This window comes from Lepus europaeus, chromosome 22 (genome assembly GCF_033115175.1).
Source record: "Lepus europaeus isolate LE1 chromosome 22, mLepTim1.pri, whole genome shotgun sequence".
Lineage (NCBI taxonomy): Eukaryota > Metazoa > Chordata > Mammalia > Lagomorpha > Leporidae > Lepus > Lepus europaeus.
This window is the reverse complement of record NC_084848.1, coordinates 41,508,802-41,536,359: the sequence shown is the minus strand read 5'-3', so window position 1 is coordinate 41,536,359 and position 27,558 is coordinate 41,508,802. Positions and strand designations below refer to the sequence as shown.

General features: G+C 59.4%; 1 protein-coding gene across 1 annotated transcript; it reads right to left on the bottom strand.

The window, feature by feature from the left end:
- Nucleotides 1–643: 643 nt before the first annotated feature.
- On the bottom strand, nt 644–27,334 carry PLEKHG3 (pleckstrin homology and RhoGEF domain containing G3). Its single transcript, XM_062181785.1, is given in 18 exon segments — nt 644–1,734; nt 2,091–3,372; nt 3,374–3,499; nt 4,934–5,047; nt 6,293–6,312; nt 6,646–6,684; nt 11,068–11,169; nt 11,471–11,504; nt 11,656–11,742; nt 11,945–12,037; nt 12,224–12,406; nt 12,527–12,658; nt 12,746–12,896; nt 13,013–13,059; nt 13,499–13,568; nt 14,622–14,719; nt 16,476–16,862; nt 27,289–27,334. Coding segments are annotated over 18 exon segments (3,603 nt in total). The 5' UTR covers nt 27,313–27,334; the 3' UTR covers nt 644–1,120.
- Between the last annotated feature and the right edge of the window lie 224 nt (nt 27,335–27,558).

The following is a 27,558-nucleotide window of genomic DNA, read 5'->3' as shown; positions in this document are numbered from 1 at the left end:
GGACTTGGGCCATCTTCCACTGCTTTCCCAGGCCATAGCAGAGAGCTGGATCGGAAGTGGAGCAGCCGGGACTCGAACCAGTGCCCATATGGGGGCCCTGCAGCCCAGACCCCAGCCAGGACACAGCGGGGAAGGCAAGGCTGGGCTTCTGAGCAGACAAAGGCAGAAGAGCCATGCACAGACAGAGAGGCATTCCTGGGCCTGGGGAATCAGTCACTGTGGGAATGCAAGGAAAACAGAGGCTCCATGCCAGAAAAATGCACTCGCACCCCTCACCCAGTGTCGGGAGCCATCGCCAGGCTCCAAATTTAGAAGCCACGCCTCCGTGGACATGCCCTGGGGACTGGAGAGGGCGAGAGGAGTAAGAGGCACCAGACACCGGAAACTGCTGTGTATTAGCAAAATGTTCCCTTCGCCATCCCTGGCCTCTGTTTTTAAGTTCAACTTTGGCCCTTGGGGAAAACAGCCCAAGACTGGCATGCTGCAGACAGAACCCCAGGCTGCTGGAGACAGAAAGGTCCCTGGGAACAGCAGCAGCAGGGAGCGGGTCCCCTCCCACACACCCGGCTGCCCTCCTCACCATCCCCCGAGCCACCCCAGGCCCACCCCTGGCTGGGCCCCACGAAGGAGGCGACACGCAGGCTGGTTGGTCAGTGGTTATTGCACCGTTGGCAAATAAAGAAATGTGTGTACAGGAGCGACAACCCTCACAACACAGGCGCGGGCCACAGTGGTCTTCACAGGAGGGACCCCACGCTCGCTCGCGCACGCACGCACACCACAGGAGGGAAAGCAATAAATTATTGGCCTCATGGCTGCCTGGACCCCAAGAAGAGGCAGAATTCCAGAGTCTCCAGGGCTGGCTCTGCCCGGGGAAGACATTGAGCTTAAAATATTTGGCTTCTTACACCAAGGAGGGAGTATTTACAAGAGCAGAGCGGCTGCCGCGGGCTGACAGCCGGCACGCACGCACAGGTGAGCCCCACACACACTGGAACATCCTTCCAGGAGGGGCTGGGGGCTGGCGGGAGCCCAGGCCCAGGGGACGCCCGGCAGCTTCTTCCCCACCCCGACTGTGCCTCCTCCCGCCTTGGGGAGGGAGTGGGGGGCTCGGTCACAATCAACCCACGGAGTTCAAGGCCTGGAACTTCTCCCTCAGGTTCCTCACGCGGCCCCGCTGGCTCGGCCCCTCCTCCTCTAGTGCGTGCGAGTCTCTGGGGCCCTGACCCACCACGGCTGCCGGCGAGCCTGGGCCCTGCCCGCTGCCCTCCTCCTCCAGCCCCGCGGGAAGGGGCCCCTTCTCCATGACGATCACCCGCTGATGGTTCTCCAGGGTGACGTCCGCGGTGACGTGCAGGGCCTCACCTCCCGTGGGCCCGCCCGGCTCGGCGCTCAGGCTGCAGCAGCGGCCCGCCCTGGCCGGCAGCGGCGGCTGCAGCATGTTCTCGGGCACGGAGTGGCTCCGGTTGACCGGCGGGCCGCGGGGTCGGCCACCCTCAGCCTGCACCGCCTCGTCGTGGGACGCGTACTTGGAGCAGAGCTCTCGCACGTCGGGCCAGCTGAAGGTCTCGGTGTCGAAGGGGCTGAGGGGGCTCCGGGAGCTGGCTCGGACCCCAGGCGAGGCGGTCCTGGGGCTGGCAGCCGAAGGGTCCCCAGCAGGGGAGGCCTTGAGGTCTCTGTGCTCGGGGCTGGCCGGCTGCTCCGGGTTGAGGGCCAGCAATGGCTTCCTCTTAGCTGTGAGGAGAGAGCGAGTGGGCAGCTGATGCACCAGGCCGGAAGCAGGCAGGGAGGGGCTCTGTGGGTCCCCAGCCCATCCCAGCCTGGCTGGTGGCTGTGGCCTAACTCCGTGGACCCGTCTCTGCCCCCTTATCAAAGGGCCGTGGGTGTTCAGAGTCACAGGAGGAGGCCAGGCAGCTCTCACCCTGGCCAAGAGGAAGCCTAAGGCTACCTCCTGGAACCGGAAAGGCACAAGGGGAGCACAGAGTGGGCCTCGGAGCAATGCAAGGGCTGCCAAGCTCCAGCCCTCTCTTTTTAGAGGTCCCATCGCCCCCCCCACGACCACCACCACGAGCTCGCCCCCTGAGTTGTACCTGTAGTACCAGATGGTTCTCGGGCCGCCTGCTGCGGGCAGGGGCTGGTGGGGCTCCTGCCGCCATCCTTGTCGGGGGCCGCCCTTTCCCACTGCAGAGGCGGCCGGGCCAGGGCCGCCCGGTTCTTGATCCGGAGGCTGTACTGGCGGGCCAGCTGGTAGACCTTGTTCTTGACGCGCTGGCTCACGCGGCCGTCCATCACGTGGGACAGCTGCACGATGCGGGGGTGCAGCGGGGCGACCAGCTCGCCCTGCACGCCGCCGCTCAGCCCCTGCAGGAGCTCCCTCAGCTCCCGGGCCAGGTGCTCGGTGGGGGAGGCGCTCTCGGGCGAGGCCGCGGCCGACTCCTCCGTGATGGCCCCCAGCTCGTGCTCCTCCAGGATGAAGAGCGGCTCGTGCGGGTCTAAGCCATTGGCCTGGCCCGGGCTGCCCCGGGGGCTGCGCTCGGAAGCCTCCATCGTCTCCCACATCTTCACCATCTCCGACGACGGGCGGAACTCCGCCTCCGAAACGGGAGCCGCGTCGTCGTCGCCGGCCTGGCTCGGTCCCGGGAGGGCGAACAGGGCCCACGAGGCCGGCCGGGAGCCCGCCGCTCTCCTGCACCCCGCGGGGGCCGCGGGCTCCGCGTCCGGCCGGGGCAGGCTGTTGATCCTGGACACCGAGTTCCGCACCAGGCCTTTGGGGATGTAGGACAGGCTCTCGCGGCGCCGGACGCTGAAGCCGGCGTCGTGGTGCTCGGCGCTCTCGTAGTAGCTCTTGATCTTGTCCAGCAACAGCCGGTCCCGCGTGGACAGCAGCGAGTCCTTCCTCCGGCATGAAGGCCGGCCCGGCTCCGCGGGGCAGCCCCCAGCGCCGGGCAGCTCCGGCCCCTCGACCGAAGTGCCGCCCTCCGTGGCCACGCCCCCGCCGACGTCCACTTCCGCTTCCGGCGGGGGCTGGGCGGCCAGGGAGTTGGTGGGGCTGGCCCGGCGGGCAGAGTCCTTGTCACTGCCCTCCAGGCTGAGCACGCTGCTGCTCCTGCTGACCAGCCGCGGCGTCCCCAAGCCACTGGACCGGCCATCGTCCAGCGCCAGGCTGCTCCGCCGGGAGAAGCTGCTGACGAAGCGCTCGGCGATGACGCTGGCCTGGTCCAGCACGGAGGAAGGCAGGAGGCTCTCGGGCTCCTGCGCGGCCCCCAAGTCCTCCTCCTCCTCACTGCTCAGGGCCTTCAGGTCCTCGGGGCTCTCGGCCACCACGAAGTCCAGCATGTCCCCAGGGGGATCCGTCCCCAGCGGCCCCTGCCTGGGCGTCCAGCTGCATCCCTAGGGGTTCTGGAGACTCTCTGTCCGACGGCATCTCCTCCGGGCCGGGCCCTTCCACGGCTTCGAACACCTCCTCCGGCTCCGCCCCAGGCTCGGGGTCCGGCTCCACCTGGAACACAGCACGGAGCGCTCGTGGCCGAGCGCGGGACCCACACGCCCCACATCTGAGCGCCTGGGGTTGCATCCGATCTAGCTTCCTGCTAACGCATACGCTGGGAGGCAGCAGACCAGGGCCTAAGTTCTTGGGCTCCTACCACCCACGTGGGAGACCCAGATGCAGTTCCTGACTTCTGGCTTTGGCCTGGCTCAGCCTTGGCTGTCGTGGTCACTCGCAAATTTATTTATTTTTTTAAACGATTTATTTATTTGAAAGGCAGAGAGAGAGAGCTCTTCCATCCACTGGTTCACTCCCGATTGGCTGCACCCACCAGGGCTGGGCCAGGCTGAAGCCAGAAACTAGGAGTCTCTTCCAGGTCTCCCGCATGGGTGCAGGGGCCCAAGGACTTGGGCCATCTTCCACTGCTATCCCAGGAGCATCAGCAGGGAGCTGGATCAAAAGTGGAGCAGCCAGGACTCGAACTGGCACCTGTATGGGTTGCTGGCACTGCAGGCTGAGGCTTTAACCTGCTGCGCCACAGTGTGGGACCCTCAAATTTATTGATTAAATGTAACAAAACAGAACACCTCCTTCATGAGACCCATGAGATGAGCATGGCTGGCTCAGAGCCCAGTGAGAGGAGCCTACAACTTGGGCTCAAATGCAACCAAGATGCACAACTCAGCAGAGGGCCGGTCATTACAGAGGCGGGCAAGTAATGGGGTGCTTCAGCCGCCCTGCAGCTGAAACCCGAGGACAAAGCTAGGAACGCCGATGGGGTGGGCTGCCAACACGACTCTGCAGCACAGGGCGAGAGGGAAGAGGGGGGACTCCGCCAACACCGCTCGGGCACAGCCCCAGGCACCCTGTAAGGCCGTGGCTCCAGGAAGCGGTGCCCGAGGGCCAGGCAGCTCCCCAGAGACTGTGCACGGAGGGCTGTACTGCTCTCACGCTGCCTGAGGAGCTGTGTAGCTTAGGCTCCACACAGTGACACAACCCCAGGCTGGGATTTTGTTAGCACCTCTGGGCCCAGCAGATGGGCGGGGGCGGAAGTGAGTGCGAGAACTCCCTGGGATCCCCTTGGAGGGGCCGTGAACCCTGGAGCTGGCCGCACAGGCAGCTGGCCGAGCGCTCCGCGGGGAGGACGTCAGCAGGTGCTCGGCATTCCGAGACGTCACACCTGACTCCATCTGTTCTCTCCAGCACCTGTGAGGCAGGGCCCAGGGTCCAGACCCGCACTGTCCCACACCGTGGCCACCAGCCACGCCTGGCTCTCTAAGCACCCGAAATGTGCCTGTCTCCTCACCAAACCACGCACCCCTGGGCCAGACAGGCTTCCCGAAGGAGTGAGAATCCTGGGGTAGACAATCCCCGTCCTCCTGAAGGGACAGTCCTGCCTGCAGACCTGGAGATCTGAGCTCTGTCCTCACCCCACTGGCCGCTCACCTCCGGCAGGGAAGAGACAGACTCGCCACTCGTGCGTTTCTCGGCACTCACTGGAGACCAGTTGCTGGGCCTTCTGCAGCTCTTATGGCCTTCGGATTCCCTGCGTCCCTTCCCCTGAAGCAAAGAGAGGCCAGGCGTCAACTGCAGGACAATCAAGGACAGTCCCTTGTGCATTCCAATGTGGACTGCGCCTCCTGCACCCCGAGGGAGCCCGCCTTGGACCCGAGCCACTCCAGGAAGCCTTGCCAGGCATGTAGCATCACAAAAGCCCAGCCCAGCGTCCCCCCAACCCCCCCTCAAGGCCAAGTGGACCTGACCTTGCCAAGCCTTCAACCCACGGGTCACGCTCACTGGGTGGTTACTCTACTGGTTAGAGCCCAGACTGGGGCTGGCGCATGCCAGAGGCCCACCAGGGCGTGACAGTGAGCCAGGGGGTTAAGAAGCGTGAAGGAACCAGGGCGGGGCAGCGAGGACAAGGGCTGGGCATGCACGTGCCAGGGAACATGCAAGGGGGAGGGGAGATCAAAGAGACACCTCACCATAGCACCCCGGGAGAAAAGTAAAGCGTTGGCCCGATAGTGCCAGCAGTGGAGGGCGGCCAACAGGGAGCTGGCAAAGTCAGCTACCTGCTCCGCCACTGCCAGACTCTCTTCCTCCTCCTCCTCCTCCTCCTCTTCCTCCGAGACTGGGGGCTGCGGCCTGGCCCCCTTCTCGCTGCCTTCATGCCCTGCTAGGTCCTCCAGAGAGACCGGAAAGGCCTGTTCTTCCTCCTCCTCCTCCTCCTCCTCCACCACCTCCTCCTCCTCCTCCTCCTCTTCCTCCTGCTCCTCCTCGGCGGCCCTCTCAGCCTCCGTCTCCAGGCCCCCGGAGCAGGGAGGCTGTCTGAAGTCCAGCAGGGCGCCCGCGCTGCCCGCGTGCTGTTCAGAGCACAAGAGCCCTCGTGACCGGCCTTGTGGGCAACCTCCCTCCTCCTCCCCCTCCCGCAGGTCGCTGGGGGCAGGGAGGCCCCATACAGAAAACCACATCCAGACACCCAGCCCTGGGTCCCCACTGGGGGGCCGCAATGTGGTTAGGCACTCAGGACCCCCAAGAGACCTCGTGTCCCAGAGAAAGAAGAAACCAAGAAGATATCTGGGCCAGCAGCAGGTGCCAGTCCGGGAAGAGGGAATTGGAGGGTCCCTGGGGGTGGGGCAGAGTCTCACTCATCTCTGGGACCCTCATGCCTCACAGCCTGGTACACAGGCGATGCTGTCAGATATTTAATGAAAGAGAGCTGAAGGGGCTGGGGAGGACTTGGGCAGTATCCCCTCCCCACCAGTCGACCACCCCCTCCCTGGCCCCTGAGGCCCCAGACCTTACCTTCATTCCAGCTGCTTTGGCTGCCCATAGCACAGTGGGGTCCCGGCAGGAGGGGGAGGGGAAGGGGAGAGAAAGAGCTCAATAAGTAGGAGAAAGGGCCCCCTTTGCAGGGAGACCAGAGACCCAGAGGCTCCCACCCCAGACCCCTCACCCAGTCCGCCCGCCAACGGAACAGGAGCCCGGGCTGTACAGCAGTTGCTACCCAGGGAAAGCACGTGAGCCCTGCCCCCTCCCTGGACAACAAGGGGTGACCCAAGGGAGGAACAGAGGCAGCGACCCCTCTAGACCCCCCTAAGCAGCTCTCAACAGCCCCCCACCCAGGTGGTCCCCTGTGCCGCCACTCACACACTCACCTTTCTCGTTCAGTTGCCTTAGCAGGTGTCTGGTGGGCTCTGAGGAGGAGAAGCAAATGGTGGCGTCAGTGCAGCCTGAGAAGTGGCCGTGCACTGACCAGGGTCCCAAGCTCCCAGCACTACCAGCCCTTCACCAGCTCAAAGTCCACTCAGGCTCAGCCAGGGCTGCCCAAAACCCCAGGGAGGCTCCCGCCAGTGTCCGCCAGCCCCCAGAGCAGCAGTGCCCTGGTTCTTACATTAGCAGCTCCCACCAGGAGGCCCAGGCTACAGGACTGGGCCCCATGCTGCCCCGTCTTGGGGCCCACGGCTACAGCAAGAAGCACACTAGCGCATTCTCTACACCCACTGCCAAGCTGCCCCACGGCACCCGGCTGGAGAGCAGAGGGCGCACCCGACTTCCTACGGCCCTGAAGGCCTGGCATCCTGGAGCTTCGCTGCCCACTGGGGAGAGCTGCCTGGACGTGCACGGGGTGACCAGGCTCTGGGGACAGACACAGAACACACCTATCAGACTAGACTGAGGGTGACCTGTTTGCACCCCAGCCTTGCTGGGGCCAGAGCTCAGAAAGGACGATGGGGCAGAGGACAGGATTTCAGGGACCCCTCTACTGAGCCCTCAGCCCACCCGGCTTGAAGTGGTAGGCCTCGGTTTTCTACACTCGGCACCGGAAGGAAAGCTGGCCAAGTGGGGCGGGCGAGCATACACAGGTGCCTCCAAGACTGCATGGGAAACGGAATGGAAAGGTGAGTTTATTGCCGTGCGAGACAATTCTGAACTCCACGCATCCTCACAAATATGCTGGCAGCTTCCTGCTGATACAGAGCCCGGGAGGCAGTGGTGGGGCTCAAGTGAGTGGGTTCCTGCCCCCCCCATGGGAGGCTGGATTCAGTGCCTGGCTCCTGGCTTCAGCCCCCGCCCAGGTCTGGCTGTTGTAGGCATCTGGGAAGTAAACTAGCAGATGTTTGCACTCACTCTCTCACTCCTCCTCTGCTTCTCACATAATTTTTTTAAATAAAAAGGTCATGGAAAATGCACATTATGAAAAAACTGTGTAAGATTCCAATTTTTTTTGCACCATTATAAACTTATCTCTTAATACCATTTTCCAAGAACTTTCTGAAGTCTCTTTGTAAGGAAGAACTTTACTTTGTAAGGAAGAAACACACACATGTGCACAAGTGTACACACACACACACAACATACACATATTCTATCTGCATCAAAACACCTAATTGTTTTTAAGGTATGAAGCAGAAAACGTCTTATTCTTTCAATGTAGGAAGTTTGAGTGGCGGCTGCACCACTTCCAACCTGGCTCCCTGCTCATGCACCTGGAAAAGCAGAGGAAGATGGCCCGAGTGCTCAGGCCCTGCCCCCATGTGAAGGCTCAGAATTCTGGGCTCCTGGCCCAGCCTTGGCCATCATGGCCAATTGGGGGAATGAAGCAGCAAGCAGAAGGTATGTCTCTCTCTTTCTCTGCCTTTGAAATACAAAAAAAAAAAAAAAAAAAAAAAGACTATGTAGGGGTCAGTGCTGTGCTGTGCCGGGTCAGGCTGCCATCTGCAGTGCCGGAATCCCCTATGGGCGCCACAGGACGAAGCTCCTGGCTGAGGCCTGGCCCAGCCCTGACCATTGCAGCTGTTTGAGGGGTGGACTAGCAGATGGAAGACCTCGCTCTCTGTCTCTCTCTCTCTCTCTGTAACTCTGCCATTCAAATAAATAAGTCAGTCTTTAAAAAGATCTTTAATAAGTAGCCAACTATAGAAGACATAATATAGGGGCCGGCTCTGTGGTACAGCAGGTTAAGCCACTGTCTGCAGCACTGGCATCCCACATGGGTGCCAGTTCGAGTCCCAGCTGCTCCATTTCTGGTCCAGTTCCCCTGCTGATTCGGCTGGGAAAGCAGTGGAAAATGGCCCAAGTGCTTGGGAAACTGCATCCACGTGGGAGACCTGGAAGAAGCTCCTGGCTCCTAGGTTTGGCCTGGCCCAGTCTGGGCTGTTACAGCCATTTAGTGAGTGAACCAGCAGATGGGAGATTTTCTCTCCCTCTCTATAATTCTAACTTATAGTAATCATATATATATATATATATATATATATATATTATATGTTATATATATATATATATATTATATGTTATATATATATGTTATATATATATATATGATCTGACTTATTCATCTAGTGCGAGGGTAGGGAAATCTTCGTTCCACCCAGGGCCATTTGGATATTTATAACATCATCTGCGGGCCATACAAGATTATCACCTTGAAAAGCAGCCTGCAATAGATCTATTGAATTTCGAGTCCTGCCTATGGGTGCCTTGGCAGGGCCAGACCACATGACTTCCCGGACCTTATACGGCCTGCAGGCCAGACATTCCCCACCCATGAGCCTGTCTGCCCATCTCAGCTGTCTGGAAGGAGGAAGCAGATAAGACACAGATACGGCTGGAGCAGGTGGCCAGCCCAGGCCGTGAGCTTTCACATGTGGCCCTGGTCCTTCCTCTCAGCGACTCCCTGGTCTCCTAATAAATTTAAAAGTCAGAGCAATCTCCCATCCACCAACTCACTCCCCAAATGCCCACCAACAGCCAGGGCTGAGCCAGGCCAAAACCAGCCTGGAACTCAATCCGAGTCTCCCACGCAGGTGGCGGGGACCCAAGCACTCGAGCCAACACTGCGGCCTCCCCAGGGCGAGCTGACGGGAAACCAGAATTGGCAGCAGAACTGGAACGCAAACTCAGGCACCTCACCATGGCACAGGGGCACCCACACATGTTCACCACTGTGCCACATAAATGACTGATTTCCAACAGGCCGAAAGGGGAGGAAGGGCTGCTACAGACACACACCAGGGCCCATGAGAAAGGACGCCGTTCGGCGCCATGGAAGAGCTGTGAGGACAGATCAACACCTCCACCACCAGCTGCCCTGATGGCCACCCCGGGTTCCCTGGACACCTGGCAGCTCCCACACCATCAGTGATGGCCAACTGGGGAGAGAACCATCGCATGGAAGACCTCTCTCTCTGCCTCTTTTTCTCTCTCTGTGTAACTCTTTCAAATAAATAAATAAATCTTAAAAAAAAAAAAAGTTTATTTTGGTGCAAAAGATTTTTTTAAATCCACAGGTTCAGTTTCCATTTAACTTCTTAAAAGAACTCTTGTTAAGCTATGGCAAGTTAAGAGAGAAAGCCTGGGAGACAGGAAGATGATTACAGGGCCAGAGAGGAGAAGGAAAGAAAGGCAGCCGGAGACCAGCCAAGCAGCATCTCCATGTGGGGACTTTTAACCATAAAACGTTACCCACAGCGAGCTTGCCTAGGGCTTAAGACCCATCCAGAGCAAAGTCGAACAAGACAAAACACAATAGACACCACCCGGCTCTGCCTCCTAGGAGGCCATCACCCGTGTCCACGCATGCAGGTGTTCAAGCAACCCTTGGATTGGGCCAATCAAAACCCAGTGCGCCTGGGGGTCCAAGCCAAGACACTGCCTCCTCACTCCAAATCCTCCTCGGAGCCTCTCACCCCTGCTGCGCCCAGCCCGTGCGCACAGCCGGCAGGCACTCGCCTTGACCGAGACCTGCCCCTGGGCCTCTGACAGGCTGGCAGAGTGCACACACACACACACACACGTCACTGCCAGAGAGCCAGGTGACTCATTCCGCGAATCTGAGAACACAGTGGCAAGTCCAGTGACGGAAGAAAACCCAGGAGAGGAAAATGCGACATTACCCCCCCGCTCCAGACTCAGAGTAAACATTTCCCGTCTGGACTTGGTGCTGCTTGAAGACCAGGGTTGGGGCCAGCACTGTGGCATAGCAGGTAAAGCCTCCACCTGCAGTGCCGGCATCCCATATGGACACCAGTTCGTATCCTAGCTGCTCCACTTCCGATCCAGCTCTCTGCTGTGGCCTAGGAAAGCAGTAGAAGATGGACCAAGTCCTTGGGCCCTTGCACTGGCATGGGAGACCTGGAAGAAGCTCCTGGCTCCTGGCTTCAGATCGGCCCAGCTCTGACCATGGCGGCCAACTGGGGAGTGAACCAGCAGATGGAAGATCTCTCTCTCTCTCTCTCTCTCTCTCTCTCTCTCTGCCTCTCCTTCTCTACCTGTGTGACTTTGACTTTCAAAAAAACAAAACAAAACAAAAAGACCAGGGTCTGCTCCAGCTGTGTCATTCCAGAACCTTCCACTGAGTGGCAAAGGGGAGACAGGGGGATGGAAGGGAGCTGAGCCTGGGGGAGCCAGTGTTTTGGGGGTCCTAAGAGGAACTGCACAACGTGGTACCAAGAAGGACTCAGGGCTCCTTTCCCAGCGTTTCTGGAGATCTGGGGGCAACAGCCCCCCCCAACGTCGCCACAGGCCCAGTGAAGGGTCTTAGAAAGCAGCTTCTCCCCACACAGCCCCCCCCTTACCAGACTGCCGGCGCCCCTGGCGCACGTGCTGGGTGCACACCTCATCCTGGGAGGACCAAGCCTTCTTCAGCCGCTCCGGGCTGTAGCGGTACCGACTGGGATCTGTACAAAGGAGAGGGGACCAGGCATCTGGCTGGGATCTCGACCCTGGCCAGGATCTCACACACGCATACACACACCCCACCCCCGCCCTGGCCCAGCCACAGGAGCCAGAATCCCCCGGAGCTCCCGCCACTTCCATGGTCTTCCACCTGCTAGCGTTAGGACCAAGATTCTCAGCGGGACCCAGGCCCTGACCACGCAGGCAGCTGACCACCGGCTGTCAGACAGAGCTCCCCTCGGCACAGCCTGACCTAGCGATGGGCACCCTGGGGGATAAATAGGCAGAGAAGGATGCACTCACAGTAGGAGTCCATTTCCAAGATGGCTTCCTTGGCCTGGAAGGGAAGGAAAGCCAGCTAGTTACCACCTCCCGGGTGCCGTGCCTCCCTCGCCCACGGGGCTGGATCGCGTCGAATCTGACCTACCGGCATCATCCAGTAAGAGAGCAGGAGCAGGAGGCCGGGGGGCAGCACCCTGGGGACTCACCTTCTGGGGAATGGTGGCATGGTGGTTCTCCAGAATGAGCCTCTTGATGTGATGGGTCCAGTTCCGCTTCTCCTCCACCGTCTTGGCCTGGGAGACCAAAGGGAAAGGAGCCCAGGGCTGTTACTACAGGCCCAGAGCTCCTGCTCAGTGGCCGTGGGGAAGAGGGGCTGTGCCGGGACCCCACCCTGGGTGAAGTGCCTGCAGCGACCCCTACTGGACACACGCCGACACTGCAGCCTGGGAGAGCCAGGTGAGCGGAGGTCCCAAAGCCGCAGGCCTCAAGTCTCACCTGGATGCTGTACTGTTGCTTGCTGTGCTTGTAGTGGGTGACGGTGAAGCACAGGGAGTCTCTGGTGCTTTCGATCAGCATCAGTGAGGAGCACTGGGGACAGAGGGAAAAAGCCGTCAAACTCGGAGCGGGGTGGGGGGTGGAGTGGGGCGGGGCAGGGGCGTGTCCCCAGCTGGGGTCCCCAGGGGAGCAGCAGGGTCATGTCAGAGGGGTGGCGCCTGAACCCAAGGAAGCAGACAGGAGGAGCCCCGGAAGGAGAGGGGTGGGCTGCCCGGTTACCGGGATGTGTCCCTTGTAGACAAAATGGTCGCCCCGCTTCTTGGTGATGAGTAGCGTCTTGTCGAAGAGGAAGAAGGTCCTCTCGTTGCGCACGCGGTGCACACGGAAGGTGCCCTCCAGGACCAGCTCCCCGTACGTGGTCAGGTCCGGCCCTTTCCAGTTGATGAGCAGCGACTGAATCTCCTGCAGCCGAGGCCGGTGCCGGGGTCAGCCCACCACGGGCCTCCGTGGCTCATCCAGGCGGCACGGCCAGGGTTGCCCCCACCCCCCGCCGCCCCGAGTCCCACCGCGGGCCCCCAGGACCTGGAGCCGGACGGCGTGCTCGTGTCTCCTCTTCATGTCGTTGATGTACCAGGCCACGCAGGTCATGGTGTCGATGGCATCCTCCACCACCTCGAAGCCATCCTCTTCCTCATCAAAGTGCTTGGCGATTTCCTGCGCGGGAGGCGGAGGTTCAGGCCCCCGCTGCCCCGCCCACAGGCCTCGGCCCCGCCCCCTGGGTACGGGAGGGGCTGGGGCTACCTGGAGCAGCAGGTGGTACTTGAGGATGCGCTGCACGGGCTTCAGCAGGTAGGAGCCCAAGGGCAGCGAGTGTTGTAGCAACTCCTGCCGGTCCCGGAAGAACTTGGCCTGCTGCTTGTCTCGCATGCATTCCGTCAGCGCGGCCACCGAGCTGGGAGTGGGCAGGGAGGCCGTGGTCAGCGCCTGGGGAAGGCTGGGGTGGGGGTGGGGGGAAACCCTCTGCACTCACCCAGCAGCTCTGCCTCCCCTGTGCACCCCACCACTCACTTGGGGTAGTTGTTGCAATACTGAGTGTAGATATCAAACTCTTGGCTCTAGGGAGAGACCAAAAACAGTGGTTTCATGGAGATTCCCATGGGAGGAAAGCCTGGGGGGGTACCCGAGACAGACCCCCCCCAGCCCTCCCCACCCAGGGTTCCACTCTGCACCCCTACCGCCTCCTGCCTGTAGACCCATGTTCAGACCCGTTCGTCCAGGATGTCCCACCCACCCAGCAGACCCCCCCACCCCATGCCTTTCCCCTGGAGAGAGGGGTCTCCAGGACGCCCCGCCCACCCAGCAGACCCCCCCACCCCACGCCTTTCCATTGAGAGAGGGGTCTCCAGGATGTCCCGCCCACCCAGCAGACCCCCCACCCCACGCCTTTCCATCGAGAGAGGGGTCTCCAGGACCAAGTCCTCTTACGCAGGATGCTCCTGTCTCTCTGAACTCCCAGTGATGCAGGACAAGGGGCAGGGACCCAGCCCGCCTTACCCTCTCCACAAAGCAGCTGGCGACGGCCACGGGGTCACTATTGCAGCTGTCCAGGTCTCTGAGGAGCTGGCTGGGGGGAGGGAGGAGGGTGGCCATCAGACCTCACACCTCGGCAGCCTCCGGGCGCAGCCACAAGTCCCCACCCCACCTCCGCACGTGGGACACCACCACCCCAGCTACTGTCATGCCAACGGCGGGACTTCGCACCCTCTGAAGGGGCTCTGCCTGCAGCGGCAGCCACAGAGAGTTCCGGGCACAGCACAGACACAGGCGAGGGGGACGCGTGCTTGGCAAGTGGGAGAGGGAGAGGGGACCCCAGTACCCACCTCGGGAGGGGACACGGCTCCTCTGCGGGCAGGAGTCAAACACACAAAAGCCGAGGTTAAAGGGGGAAGAGAAGGGGGGACTAGCAAAGGATCAAGGCCTCCAGGAGGAAAGGGCGAGGGGCACAGGAAGAAACAGGGTGGGTCCTGGCACCCTTGTCCTCAGAAGGGTGCACTGCAGGAAACCCTGGAAACAGCAAACCCCACCTCCTCCATCAGCGTCCCTCTGCCTCCTCCATCTGTGTTTTCCCTGCCTCCTCCATCAGTATACCTCCTCTCTTCCCAGCCCAGCCATCGGCCCGAGGCTCGCCTGCACCCTGTCCTCTCACACTTGTCCAGCTGCAGAGGTCTCTCTGCTCATCCTAGGGGGGTGGTGGATGGCCCCTTCCACCCATCACTGTCCCCCTCCATCTCTGCTCTCCTAACCAGTGCCTTTTCCCTGGAGAGGCTCTGGTTCCCCAGGGGCAGACTCTGGCCCTCAAGGAGCCCCCGTCTCAGCGAAGTATCCCCTCAGTGGGCCTGGAACAGCCTCCCCCATTGGTCTTGCCTGGCCTGTGCATCCCACACATAGCTCAGAACAGTTCCGAGGAGCCCCGGCCTCTCTGGGGGTCAGTAGGAAGGAGAAGAAAACAAGAGATGAACAGTGGGGATGACGAGGAGAAGGGAGAGAACATTGTGCCCCCAGGCAGCTGGCCCCAGCAAACACACACTCTCCCCACTGTCTCCCACCCCTCCCATCCTCGGGGGTGAGACCCCATGTCCAGGGCTGCCTGAGGGCAGGCCTCCCCAGCAGGACATACCTGTTCAGTGCATAGATGCTTTCTATGTTCCCAAAGAGAGCGCTGACTTGCTCTGGCTTCAGCAGCCCGGGCGTGTCAATGATCTCCAAGAGGTAGTCCTGTGTGCAGCCAGGCCGTCAGTGTGGCTTGCCTGTCCCGCCCCCCACCCTCCACCCCCCGACACAGCTCCTGTCTCTACCACACTTTACAGCAGTCTCCACTGGCAGCGCCCGCTGGGCTGGGCTGGGCTGGGCGGTGTCCACCCCAAAAACACATGTCCACTTAAAACCACAGAAGGGAAATTTACTGGGAAATTGCACCTTTGCTGACGTCATTAGTTACAGATCTCAGGATGACATCATTAGGGTAAAGAGTGGGCCCTGGGGCTGGCGCTGTGGCGCAGAGGGTTAAAGCCCTGGCCTGAAGAGTCGGTATCCCATATGGGCGCCGGTTCTAGTCCTGGCTGCTCCACTTCCGATCCAGCTCTCTGCTGTGGCCTGGGAAAGCACTGAAGGATGGCCCAAGTCCTTGGGCCCCTGCACCCACGTGGGAAACCCAGAGGAGGCTCCTGGCTCCTGGCTTTGGATCAGCACAGCTCCGGCTGTTGCATCCATCTGGGGAGTGAACCAGTGGATGGAAGGCCTCTCCCTCTCTGTCTCTACCTCTCTCTGTAAGTCTGTCTTTCAAATAAATAAAATAAATCTTTAAAAAAAAAAAAAAAAAAAGAGTGGGCCCTAAATCTAATGAGGGCCGCCCTCACTGAGAAACAAGGGTAGGGAAAAGGTTGCAAGGATGCCTCTACAAGCCAACAAGGCTACGAGCAACCACAGGAAACACCCTCCCCGGGGCAGGGAGAGGAGGAGGTTCCAGGACAAACCAGCAGGGCTAGCACTGTGATTTGGGGCTTCCGGCCTCCTGACGTAAGAAGACATCTCTGCTGGTCTAAGCTGGCCAGCTTTGTGGAAATTTGTTATGGGCAGCTCTAGCAAGCTAATTCCCCTCCCTCCCCAGCAGGGACCTGCTGTGGGCCCTGCATGGGGTGAGCATTAGGCAGGTGCGTCTTCATCTTGAAGGGGGCACTGAGACTCAGAGAGGCAAGCTTGTGCCTGAGACGTCACAGAAAGGAGACAGCAGAGCAGGTGGGCACCTGCACGCAGGTGGCTGGGTTCTGTCACCTCCCTGCCATGGTTCGGGTTGTACCTGTGCTGGGAGGTCGGTCCTCGGTGTGGCCAAGTGGGGAGATAAAACAGCAAGCCTGACCCCCAGAATCTCTCCCAGGGGATCCCTCCTGCATCCCCTCTGACCACAAGGTCATCGGCCCAGAGTCCCTCATCAGAGGCTGCACTGTCAGCCTCCCAACCTATCAGCTAAACCAACCCCACTGCTTTCAAAGCACCCAGCCTCAGGCGCTCTGCTGAGCAATGGGACACTGATTTCATCCCCGTGGAGCAGGGTCTGGTGTTGTCTTCCCAGCCCGGCTGGGGTCCCCTGTCATCAGTGCTTTTGCCCTGAACATCTGCAAGAAGTTCTACAAGGACCCTTTAAAAAAAAAAAAAAAAAGTACATGGAAAATGGAATTAAAAGAGACGGTGCCAGAAAATCTTGAAATCTATGCAGTGTTTTCCTAGCATGCATCTTCCATGCATGTTATGAAGACCCCCTGGCATGCACGAATTCCAAAGGGTTTTGCCCCCAAAATCAACTTATGTGCTAAGTTCATTTCCATGTACTTTTTGAGGGGTCTCATACCAGCCCAAGCTGGTCCAGCAAGGCCTGGGAACCACTCCACTGGAGGCAGGGAGAACTTTCCCTCCCTCCCTCCCGGAAAGACAGAAGGCGGGGCCACCACAGGCCACGCCCCCAGCCCGCACTCACCTCCACGATGCTGCGCAGGTCCTGCACGTACATGCGCTCGGTTTCCACAATCTCCCGCACCACGCGGCCCAGGTAGCTGAGCTTGTGGTGGGCAGGCCCTGTTGCGGCGCGGCCGCTGAACGGGGAGAGGGGCCCCTTCACGCCCAGCCAGCTGTTGGAGTTGTTGCTGTTGGGGACGTGCCGGCCGCGCGGGGAGCCCGCCCCGTTCTCAGCGGGGGCCTCGGGGGCGCTGGGCTCCTCCATGGCACCGTGGCTGTCACGGGACGAGCCGGACGAGGAGGTGGTGGAGGTCAGGCTCACCGGCCGCTCCTGGCTGCCGTGGTGGCGGAGGGAGGCAGAGACGGGCATCCTGGCATCGCTGCCTGGCGGGGGCGCCCCGGGGAGGTTCTGGAGCAAAACAGACAGAGGATCCCCATAGAAACAGCAAAGTGGCTGCCCGGAGACGGGGAAGCGATTAGGTAATGGGTTCCGAGTTCAGCTTTACAAGCTGCACAACACTGAATGCGCTGAATTATGTCACCGCACCCTGCACCGAAAAGTGAGGCGAGGCTGCGAATTTCGCTGTGGTTAAAAACCAAGTGCAAAACCGAATGCCAGGGGTGCCCCCAGCAACTGCCTGCAACAGCCTTGCACCCTTGTTGGGCTGGAGCAGAGGTCGCCCACGGCAGGGACAGTAAAGGACTCGGAACTCAGGGTCCCAGGAAACCAGACAGGGCACGGCCGCCCCCGCCCTCCACAGCGCAGCCAGTGGCGCAGGCCGCCCCCAGGGAACTCACAGCTCAGCCCTGCCGTCTGGGTGCTCAGGAGATGGATACGGCCTGCCCAGCGCTGGGGCTCCAAGGAGGAAGCACCCTGCTGCCCACATGGCTCTGGGCACAGTGTCTGGCACAGGGCAAACACTCCATTATGGAAGCTGGGAAGAAAAAGCCCCGAGCAGCTGTCGGGGCCTTGCTGGGGATACCTGGGGGACAGGCAGAGAGCTGGCCCTTCCAGCAATGAGACAACACATGTACCAGTCTCCCCAGGACTGCAAAACCCCAGGGGCCCTAGCGACTTCACCGTGAACTTGAAGGCTGTGGATACTGATGGGGAAAGGAGATGGTAGCAAGCCAGCATTACCTCCTGCCCCACACCTACCACCTGGCACTGGCAGGTCCCTGACTCACACAGGGTCCAGGAAACTCCCCGGGCCTGAGGCACTGCTGAGGCTCCGCTAGCTCCCGTCAGAGCCACACGGAAAACCGGAAGCTGCGCCCAGGTAAGGCAAACAGGGCCGCAGCCGCGGGTGGACTTTACTCCCTGAACAGCTGGTGTAGCTCACAGACAGGCCCACCCGGAGCAGGTGGGGCCAGGCCCGCATCAGGCAGTGGCCTCTGGGGAGAAATGGGCCAGCCCGTGCCCAACCCACAGGACCAGAGCTCACAGACATCAGGAATACACATCTGTCGCCACTTCCACAGGGCACTAAGGCGATTCTGGGGCATCCCTCTCACCATGACTGGCCCACGCCTCCCACCCCTAGCTCAGAAACTACTGGACCACAGAGACAGCCCAAGGGAGAGTGCTCGTGCTCTGAGGAGAAGCTTCTGGAAGGTGGCATCCCTCTGGCACCCTTGACAGGCGGCCCCTGGTTTTGGTGCCTCTGCCCCAACCTGAAAGTCAGTGGCTGCGAGCTCCAGTGTTGCAAAGGGTGTTTGTTCCCTCCCCCACCCCACCTCCAGCCTCTGTGACGCACGCCAACCTCTATGCCTTCTGGGAGCCTCCCCAGCTTCCCAGGCCTGCAGTCTCCTGCATACTCAGAACCTCCCAGCGTTGCCAGGCCAGCCCCTCCAGTGTCCCAGCCACAGAGGGTCACCTCCGAGGTGCTCTGTAGCCCCCACTTGTCAGAGGGGCACGCGCGACAGCACCAAGGCCACTCTGGCGTCCCCTTCCACACGCAACACGAGGGAGGAAGCTGCTATATTCTGCCCCCTCCTCCTCAGAGCCCTGAGAGTTAAATCCATGAGACCCTCCCCTCACACAGAAGCAGCCCCAGCCCCGTCACTCCAGCCCTAAGAAGGAGAAAGACCCAAGCTCCTGCCCTGCCCCAAGGCCCTCCGGATCTTCACAGCGCGTTGCGTGGCCAGGCACCACCCCCAGCCCCGTCCGTCCCAGCTGGAACAACAGGATCTTTCCCAGATTCACCCAGCTCCTGTGGGGAGGCTGAGCGGAAAAGGCCCAAGTCCCAGATGGATCTCACAGGCAAGCAGGTCACAGCCTGAAGGCCAAGGATTAACCACAGCCCTGCCCCGAGACACACACACACACACATGCACACAAGATCAGGGGATCCTGATCAGGGGACGCGTTGTCACCAAAGGGGGATCCCACGGCAAACGGCCACACAAGGCAAGCCCACTTGGAGCCCAGAAAACAATGCACCTGTTCCACTCGGCGTAGTCTTCCTCAGTTGAACACAGCAGCCAGCCTGCAAACCAAGCTCATGTTTTGAAAGCAGTACCCAAGTTCAAGTCCTCCTGGAGCTAAAACAAAGCCTAACGGCCGACTGCTAAAACATTCTAAGCGCTGTGCACCTGCTGGGCCACTTATCCCCTAGAACAGCTCTACACGATGAGGGCCAGGGTTGGCCACGCTGAGGCCACGAAGCAGAAACCAGAGCCTGGATTTGAACTTAGGCTCCACAGTGCACACTCTCCTGCCACTGTGTCTCTAGCGGATTTCACACCAGCCAGGGCCACAGGCAAAGGATTAGTCAAAGCCCCCCAGATGCCTGGCTGTGGGCTTTGCTTTTGCATAAGCTGTAGGGGGCACAGGGAGACTCTGCTGGAGCTTACCCAGCAATGCTCCGGGAGGCTTTACGGCTATTTATGGACCTGCTTCGATGTGACCCCTGGCCATTCACTCTCCCCTTGGAACAAAATGATAAATCCAGATTCCAGGTCGAAGGGTCGAAGGTCATGGGAAGCAGAGAGGAGCAGGGGGAAAGCTCGGGTCACCAGGATTGAACTGTAACTTTCTCAGGAAGGGACCAGCAGGCCCACACTCACAGGCGCTCTCTCTCTCCTGGACAGGAGCCCAGCGCCCAGGAAAGGGAGGGCTGAGGGACAGGGGGCAGGGCACACGAGAGGACCCGTGTGATGGTGACACTCAGCGTGAGTGTATCTGCCCTAAGAGATGACAGGAACCAGTGCCAGTGCAGAGCCCAGAATGCCACAGAAGCCCTAGCCCAGCGCCCAGGGCAGGCAACCTTTCCTTCCTGTCCAGTGAGCACTGCCCCATCCTGAAAGATTCACCCTCGAGCCAGAACGAGCACCCAGGCCTTCCCAGTGCATCCTGGGAGATACCATGTGTTGGGGAAAGAGGAGCCCAGAGAAGGAGGTGACGCAGTGGACAGCGGCCAAACCCTCCAGCCAGGTGCCCATACCCACTCCACCTGCCACGCCCCAGTCTCCAGGTTCCCAACACTCCCCCTGCCCACTGTGACCTCTTTCCAGGTGACTCCATGCAGCCAGTTACCAATCAATGACTCAGTATTCCAGAAACCCTGTGTCTCAGGCCCGGCACCTGCAAAGCCCTCTTTGACAAGATCCCCAGAGACCTTTCTTTCCAATGGGCCCGAGAAGCTCCCCCAAAGCCACTGCTCCCTAGACCATGAGCTCGGTAGGGGAAGAACTCCACAGGCACCTGCTGTAACAGCGGCACCTTCACACCCTGGCATTCTCAAAGCCTGGATGGCCCAAGGCCCCCTGACTCCACCCCCGAGAATGCCTGAGAGAGCAACAGAGAAAACCCACACCTTGGCCAGACTAATAGGGTGGAAGCAACGTGAACTTCCAGAGCTCTCAGCTGAGACCCTGGAGTCTCTGAGCTATGCTCACACCTGTGGCTCGGCTCCCCTCCCTGCCACACTGCTCCCCAGTCTGCACCTACTGTCTGGGACCCCGCCCCCCTTCCTCAGCAGCCTCCTCCCCCTCACCCTTCTCAGTGTCCCTGGGGACTTGGGGCCCTGAGCACCCTAAGGACACAGGAGGTGCCCCGGGGAGGGGCCCTTTGTCCCTGGTGAGCAACGTGACTGTCCCCAGACTGCCACCAGGGTTTCTAGGCCATACGAACCCAGCCCAGCCGGCTCAAATTCGTTTTCCCTGGAGAATTTGTTTCCCACCACCAAAGAGTGGCTGGGGCCCACGGCTTTTGGCTGGGTCCCCACAGCAGCTGCAGCCGCCAGGAAGGCAGAGGGCCGACCCCCTCCCACCTCACCCCCCGGAATCAGGGGACGAGGCCTGGGCCTAGGGACTGAAGCCTGGAAAATTCCACCCAGCCTGGGAAGGGAAGAGACGCGGCCCGCACCTTGCTACAGGGTTATGTCCACGCCCCTCGGCTCCCACCCCCCGGAACCCCAACATTTCTCCTGTGTCTGCAGCATATCCCCAGATCTCTCCCTCTACTCACTGAGCCAAGTCACCTCACCAGAAAGGCCGCCTCAACCACTTCCCATCCCTCCCAGCACATATGAGGGAGCTCTCCATTCATGGAGAATGGAATTTCAAAAATTTGGGCAGCTAGTGTTATGGTGTAGCGGGTAAAGCAGCCACCTGCAATGCTTGCATCCCATACAGGCACTGGTTCGGGTCCTGGCTGCTCCACTTCCCATCCAGCTTCCTGCTAATGTGCCTAGGAAAGCAGTGGAAGATGGCCCAAGTGCTTGGACCCCTGCACCCATGTGGGAGACCTGGAAGAAGCTTCTGGCTCCTGGCTTCAGATTGGCTCAGCTCTGGTTGTTGCGGTCATTTGAGGAGTAAACCAGCAGATGGAAGACCTCTCTCTTTCTCTGGCTCTACCTCTCTCTATAACCCTGTCTTTCAAATAAATAAAACAATAAATCTTTTTTTTTTTTTTAACTTATTTGAAAGCCAGAGTGACAGAGAGGCAGAAACAGAGACAGAGAGATTTTCCATCCAATGGTTCATTCCCTAAATGGCTGCAGCTAAGCTGATTCCAGAAGACAGAAACTCCATCTGGGTCTCTTGTGGGTGGCAAGAGCCCAAGAACTTGGGCCCTCATCTGCCGCTTCCCAGGCATATCAGCTGGGACCTGGGTCAGAAGCACAGAGCAGGCAGGTACTCTGATATGGGATGCAGGTGTCACAACCCTCACCCTACCCATGACCTTGTGAAAGGTCCTGTACCACAGGCGGAATAACGCCCCTAGCAAGGACATGCTCACTCTAACCCTCAGAACCTAGGCACATGACTGTCCAAGGCAAAAGGAACTCTGCAGGTGCGATCAAGTGAAGGATCTTGAGAAGGGGACACGGCTGATCCTGGGTCAGCTGGGTGGGCCCAAGGTCATTGCAAGGGTCAGGGTCCGAGACTTGTTTCTATGATGGACTGATGGACGGAGGAGACTGGAATTTGCTACGCTGCTGGCGAAAGATGAAAAGGAAGGGGCCTAAGTCACCTGGGGAGGCTGGAAGGGGAGGGGAGAACTGCTCAGGAGCCTCCACAAGGAACATGGCTCCGAGAACACAGCCTGGCTTACATCTCTTTACCTATTTTTTTAATATTAGGCCTACAAGGCTTTTTTTTTGGGGGGGGGGGCAGGGGTGGAGGTATTTATTAGCAAGAGGGAGAGAGGCAGGCAAGCAGAGATCTCCCATCCAATTGTTCCCTCCCCAAATGTCCACACTAGCTGGGGCCGGGCCAGGCCGAAGCCAGGAACTGAACCCGGGTCTCCCACGTGGCCGGCAAGAACCCCAGGACTTGAGCCATCACCTGCTGCCTCCCGGGGTGCACACGAGCAGGAAGATGGAATCAGCAGCAGAACCGGAACTCGAATCCTGGCGTCCCACTGTCAGACGCTGGTGGCCCACGCGGCTGCTTAACCACCGCACCAAATGCCCGTCTCCCCGGCCTAACTTCTGACATCCAGACCTTGCAGGTGGTACACCCGTGTGTTGTGTTAAGCCACTAACACTGGTGAGACTGACTGCTACAGCAGCAGTGAGGAACAGGCACACACGCGGCTCTGAATTCTAATGACCCCGAGAGTCATTAGGAGAAATGCTCCCAGGTGCGTTTCTTCTCAATGAGACAAAGGCCAAGGCACCACTCGGTGCTCCACAAAAGCCGGCAGGACTGGGGATCCTGTCTGGAGCACCTCGCACCACGCCCACAGCAGGAGAAAGGTAAGCAGTGGTCCAGGCCAGGCCCGGAGCCAGTTCCTCCTCATTTATCAGTTTCCACATGAGTCACTGCCAGCAAGTTTCCAATGAGCCAGGAAACGGGGGATGGGTGACTGCTCATCCACCCCACAGCCCTGTGCCACCTGGCCCAGATGAGGGCCAGAGCAGGGGCTCAGCCACCTGCCACGCCACAGGGAGGAAGGGAAAAGGGACCAATCTGAGAAAACAGACTGCAGTTCAGCCTCCCCCACCCCATCTCCCAGGAAAAGCGGTCCACCAGGAAGCTTCATGGTGTAGTACGTAAAGCTGTCGCCTGCAGTGCTGGCATCCCATGTGGGTACCGGTTGATTCCCAGCTGCTCCACTTCTGATCCAGCTCTCTTCTATGGCCTGGGAAAGCAGTAGAAGATGGCCCAACTCTTTGGGCCCCTGCACCCACTGTGGGAGACCTGGAAGAAGCTCCTGGCTTCAGATTGGGGCAGCTCTGGCCATTGTGGCCATTTAGGGAGTGAACCAGCGGATGGAAGATCTTTCTGTCTCTCCTCTCTCTGTGTAACTCTTTCAAATAAGTAAATCTTAAAAAAGAAAGAAAGAAAAAAGAAAAAGAAAGAAACATACACAAAGGTACTTCCAAAAGCTTGTGGAAAAGTGGAATTAAAAGGTAAAGTTTACTTTGGTGCAAAGAAATTTTGAAACCCGTGAATAGTTTTTTCCTAACACACATTTTTCATGAACTCTTTGAAGGCTCCTCATATGCATGGATTTCAAAAACTCTTTGCACCAAAAAAGTCCTGTTTCTATAGCCCCTGGACTGAAGCCAGCTGGGGACAATTACCACTGATCCTACATTGCTGTTGCTCACAGCCGGGTGGCTTCCAGCACAACTTGTCACCAAGATGGTACCGTGTCCCCAGAAGATGGTACAGCCAAGGAAACCACTAAAAGAGGGTGCTGAAAATGATCCCTGCTCATCACAGACAGAACCCAAGTTCCCAGAGGTCCTCTCTCTTTCAGCTCTGGTCCAAAAGGCTCACAGGACCACTGCTAAGTCGCAAATTCAGGGACCCAACCTTTCAAATGAGCCCCACCAGCTGCCCTGCAGGGCTGCTTGCTTTGAGGCTTGTAGGCTGCCGGGGAAAAGGGAGCCACACTCCAAACCATCAGCACTTATCCTGCCTCCGGCTCCCAGGCACTGAAGCAGCTCAGCGAGAATGGCCAGGCATGGGGGACCCCATCGGACCTGCTGAGTTCCCCACAGAGAAGAGAAAACCCCAAGGGTGTGCAGGATCCCACAGAGGCTACCCGCCCTGCAGCCCAGTCAGGCAGGCTGGCTTCCACTGAAGCTCCTCCAACTTTCCTGGCTCCCTGTGGCCTTGGGCAAGTCCCTGGACCTCACCGAAGTTCAAGGTCTTCATCAGCAAAACAGGCATAGTAGGTGGTGCCAACCTCAACAGGTGTCTCCAGTACCAAGACGAAACAAGGAAGGAACCTGTACCCAGCGAGCCCACCGAGAACGGTGGGGGGTGGGGGGGATGACGCATCAATCCTACTTGTCCCACGAGCACCAAGGCAAGAGATTGTTCAGACTTGCACCTGAAAATTTTGACCCACATCTCAAACTAACAAGGAAAGTACAGGGCCAGCAAGGTGGTGCAGCAGGTAGAACTGCCACTCGTAACTCCAGAATCCCGCATCAGAGTACCAGTTCAAGTCCACTTCCAACCCAGCTCCCTGCTAATGCACTTGGGAAGGCAGTGCATGAGGGCCCAAGTACCTAGGTCCTTGCTACCTATGCAGGAGACCAGGATGAAGTGCCAGGCTCCTAGCTTTGGCCTGCCCCAGCCCTGGCTGTTGAGGGCATTTGGTGAATGAATCAATGGCTGGAAGATCAATCTCTCTCTCTCTCTGCCTTTCAAATAAATAAAGTCTTAAATAATAATATAGGTAGAAGTTAAACTTGGTGAACCAGCATGACTCAACCTCCCCCACCAGCCTGGTGTTTACCCATCCCCTACGATGCCAGCACCACTCTGGACCATGACCTTATAAGGGAAAATACAGAGCGATTCAGGTGGACAGGAAAAGCTTCTGATAGGCCGGCCCGACAGAAGGTCGACCAGATGATGAAGGGTGAGTGAGTCAGAGCTGGAGAGGAGCAGAGCCAAGGCAGACCATGGGCCTGCACAGGCACAGGAGGAGAGGCAAGTAGAGAGAGCCAGAGCACAAGGAGGGGGCCAGCAAGTACCATGGAGACACAGGCCTGGGGCTTTCCACCCAGCTTTAGGAGGCACGCCAGGGAAGAGGTGTTCACAGGGACTATCACACGGGGAAAGCTGTAGGACAGGGCTCAGGACTACAGTCAGCGCTCGCCAAAGCAGCCCAGCTCTGGGGCGGGATGATCCCATGGGAGCAGGTGGGTAGGCCCCATGGGCCGCCACTGTGGAAGTGGCACCTTGGTTGCAGTTAAAACACACCAGTTGCCCTTCATCCTGGAGCTGTGAGCTTCAGGCTTCATTCACTTGATAAATATCTCTCAAGCACCTCCTTGGCCCAGAAACAACACAGCAGCATTGTGGGAGGCACAACGGTGATTGACACTCAGGCCTTGCTCCCAAGAGCTTATACTGCAGTGAGAGAAACAGGTGCATCGGCAACAGCAGCCAGCCAGAGAGTGGTGTCGTGAGTGGCACAGGAGTTCGAGATGGCCTTGCCTCTGTGTGTTCAACACTTCTGAGCACGATGCTAAGCCCTGGGGACACAGAAATGAGTAAGCTGTCCTGTCTTTTGAGGAACTTGAAGTCTACAAGGAAAAGCAGCTACAGAAACATTATTCACAAAACAATGCCACCAGTGCTGGTACAGGAGCAAGAATAAACAAACTGTGCTAAGACGGGGAGTAGCCGGTGCTAACTGGGAGGCCAGGGAGCTTGTGCAGGTGGAGGTGACGTTCTAGCTGAGTCATGAATGGTGAGTAAGCGTTTACTGTGGAGGGCAGGAGCAGATGCCACGGAGGGAGAGTTCAGGCCCAAGCACCTGGGCACCTGGCAGCAAGAAGCCAGGCCGGAAGGCAGGTCAGGACAGACAGAAGGAATGTGTGGGCCTTGTGAGAAGGGACACACCCAAGCCAGGTCAGGCAGAGCAATTACCAAGACAGGCAGGAGCGGGGCAGGAGAGTATGCCCTAAAAAAGGCACTAACTGCAATGAGGTGGGACTGTAGCGGACGGCGTGCACAGGGCTGAGGACTGTTCCAGAAGAATGCAGGGGCCCCCTGGAAGGTGCTGACTGTTCAGCGAGAGCTCCCAGGAGGAGAGCGAGCCGGGGACGGGGCTGCAAGAGGAATGAGACCCACTCCAAGGCGTGTGCCGGGAAGAAATGAGGCCCAAGATAAATGTGTGGCCGTGAACACTACCTGTTCTAGAAAAAGAAGCAAGGCTGGAGGTGGGGATCCCCACTGGGATTCCGGGTGGGGGAGAGGCTGCTGTGCCTCCCACAACCTGAGTGAGGACTGTCCATTTCCCCAGATTCCCAACTTTCCCTTTCCAAAGCATAACAGAGTTGGGGGAGGGGGCAGGGCGGAAGGCAGCTCCCCAAACACAACCCTCCCCCGGTCCTAAGCCTCCAGATCCAGAACCTCTGGCAGCTGGGAACCCCACCCCAGCCCTCCCACGCCTCAGGCAGGCTCCAAGGAGCCCCCACGCTCCTCTCAGCCCAGGCCGGCCTGTAGAGAAGTCAGGAAAGGGAATTCTCCCGGGCTCCTGCACAGGTTAGGGACTCTCCAAGGCAGCCGGCCTCAAGGGGGCAGGGGTCACACACTTCCCCTGGGGGATCGGAGTCCTGCAGGGCCCATTAGGCCCCTCCCACCCCACAGTGCCTGCCCATCCCCCACGTCCCTGCCTCCCAGGCCAAGAGGCCTCCCGAAGAGAGGCCTGGGAAACTCATCCAACCAGTTCCTGGGTGGAGGAGAGGAGCTTTCTCCCTGGCCCAAGGGATACTCAGACCAGGATTCGGGCTGGCCCACGGGACAGCGGCAGTCACTTAAAGCCCAGATTGTGGGCACAGGCCGCAGGGCCACAGAGGTCACTCCAGGAAAAGGGAGAATTTGAGTCAGGGTTTGAAAGACATGGCCAGGGTAGACACGAGCTTCCCCGGCCCTCTAGCTCCCACTCCCCACAGCTGCAGAAACGGGGGGCACAGGGCGTCCATCTGGTGTGGGAGAGAACCCCTTTCACCTGCCCCACCAGCCACCACTTGTTTGATCCAAAACAACCACCCCCCTGTGGATTCTGGGAAAAGGAAATTTCAGGAAGAAGTGGGATTAACTCTGCTCTCCCCGGTGCCTGCCACCAGGGCCTTCTACTACCACCCCAACTCCAATGGTTCAGGCCAAGAAGACCCTCGCAAGCCCCCTCCCTGATGCCATTTGCTGTCACCTCCCAAGGGATCACGGGAATCGTCTCGCAGTCGCCCAGGCACGCGGACAGATCCACCCCAAGCAGCCAGGGCACCTGTCCCCAGTTCCTGAGCTCCCAAGGGAGGAAGCTGCCCTCTGGCCCCCACGCCTGTGGCTGGCCAGGCTCCCTGGCAGGTGGCTGCCAAGGCTCACCCTCCCCTAGCGGCCCAGCCGGTACCTACCGCCTTCCTCAGCAGGGCTCCCATGGGCACACGGAGAGTGCGGCATCCTCCCGAGCCGGCAGCCCAGCAGTTAACACGCTTGAGGCCAGCAGCAGTGAGCTGCCACCACCAGCCCCGGGAATTAAAGCGCCCGTGCGCCTCCTGCCCTCAATAAACGTCCTATTCAGACGTTCTGCGTGTGGGTCACACTTTCTGCATTTCTCTCATTCCTCGCTGCCGTGACGGGGGAGGGGGCAGCTCCCCGCGGGTGCACAGGCCCAGGGCTGCCGC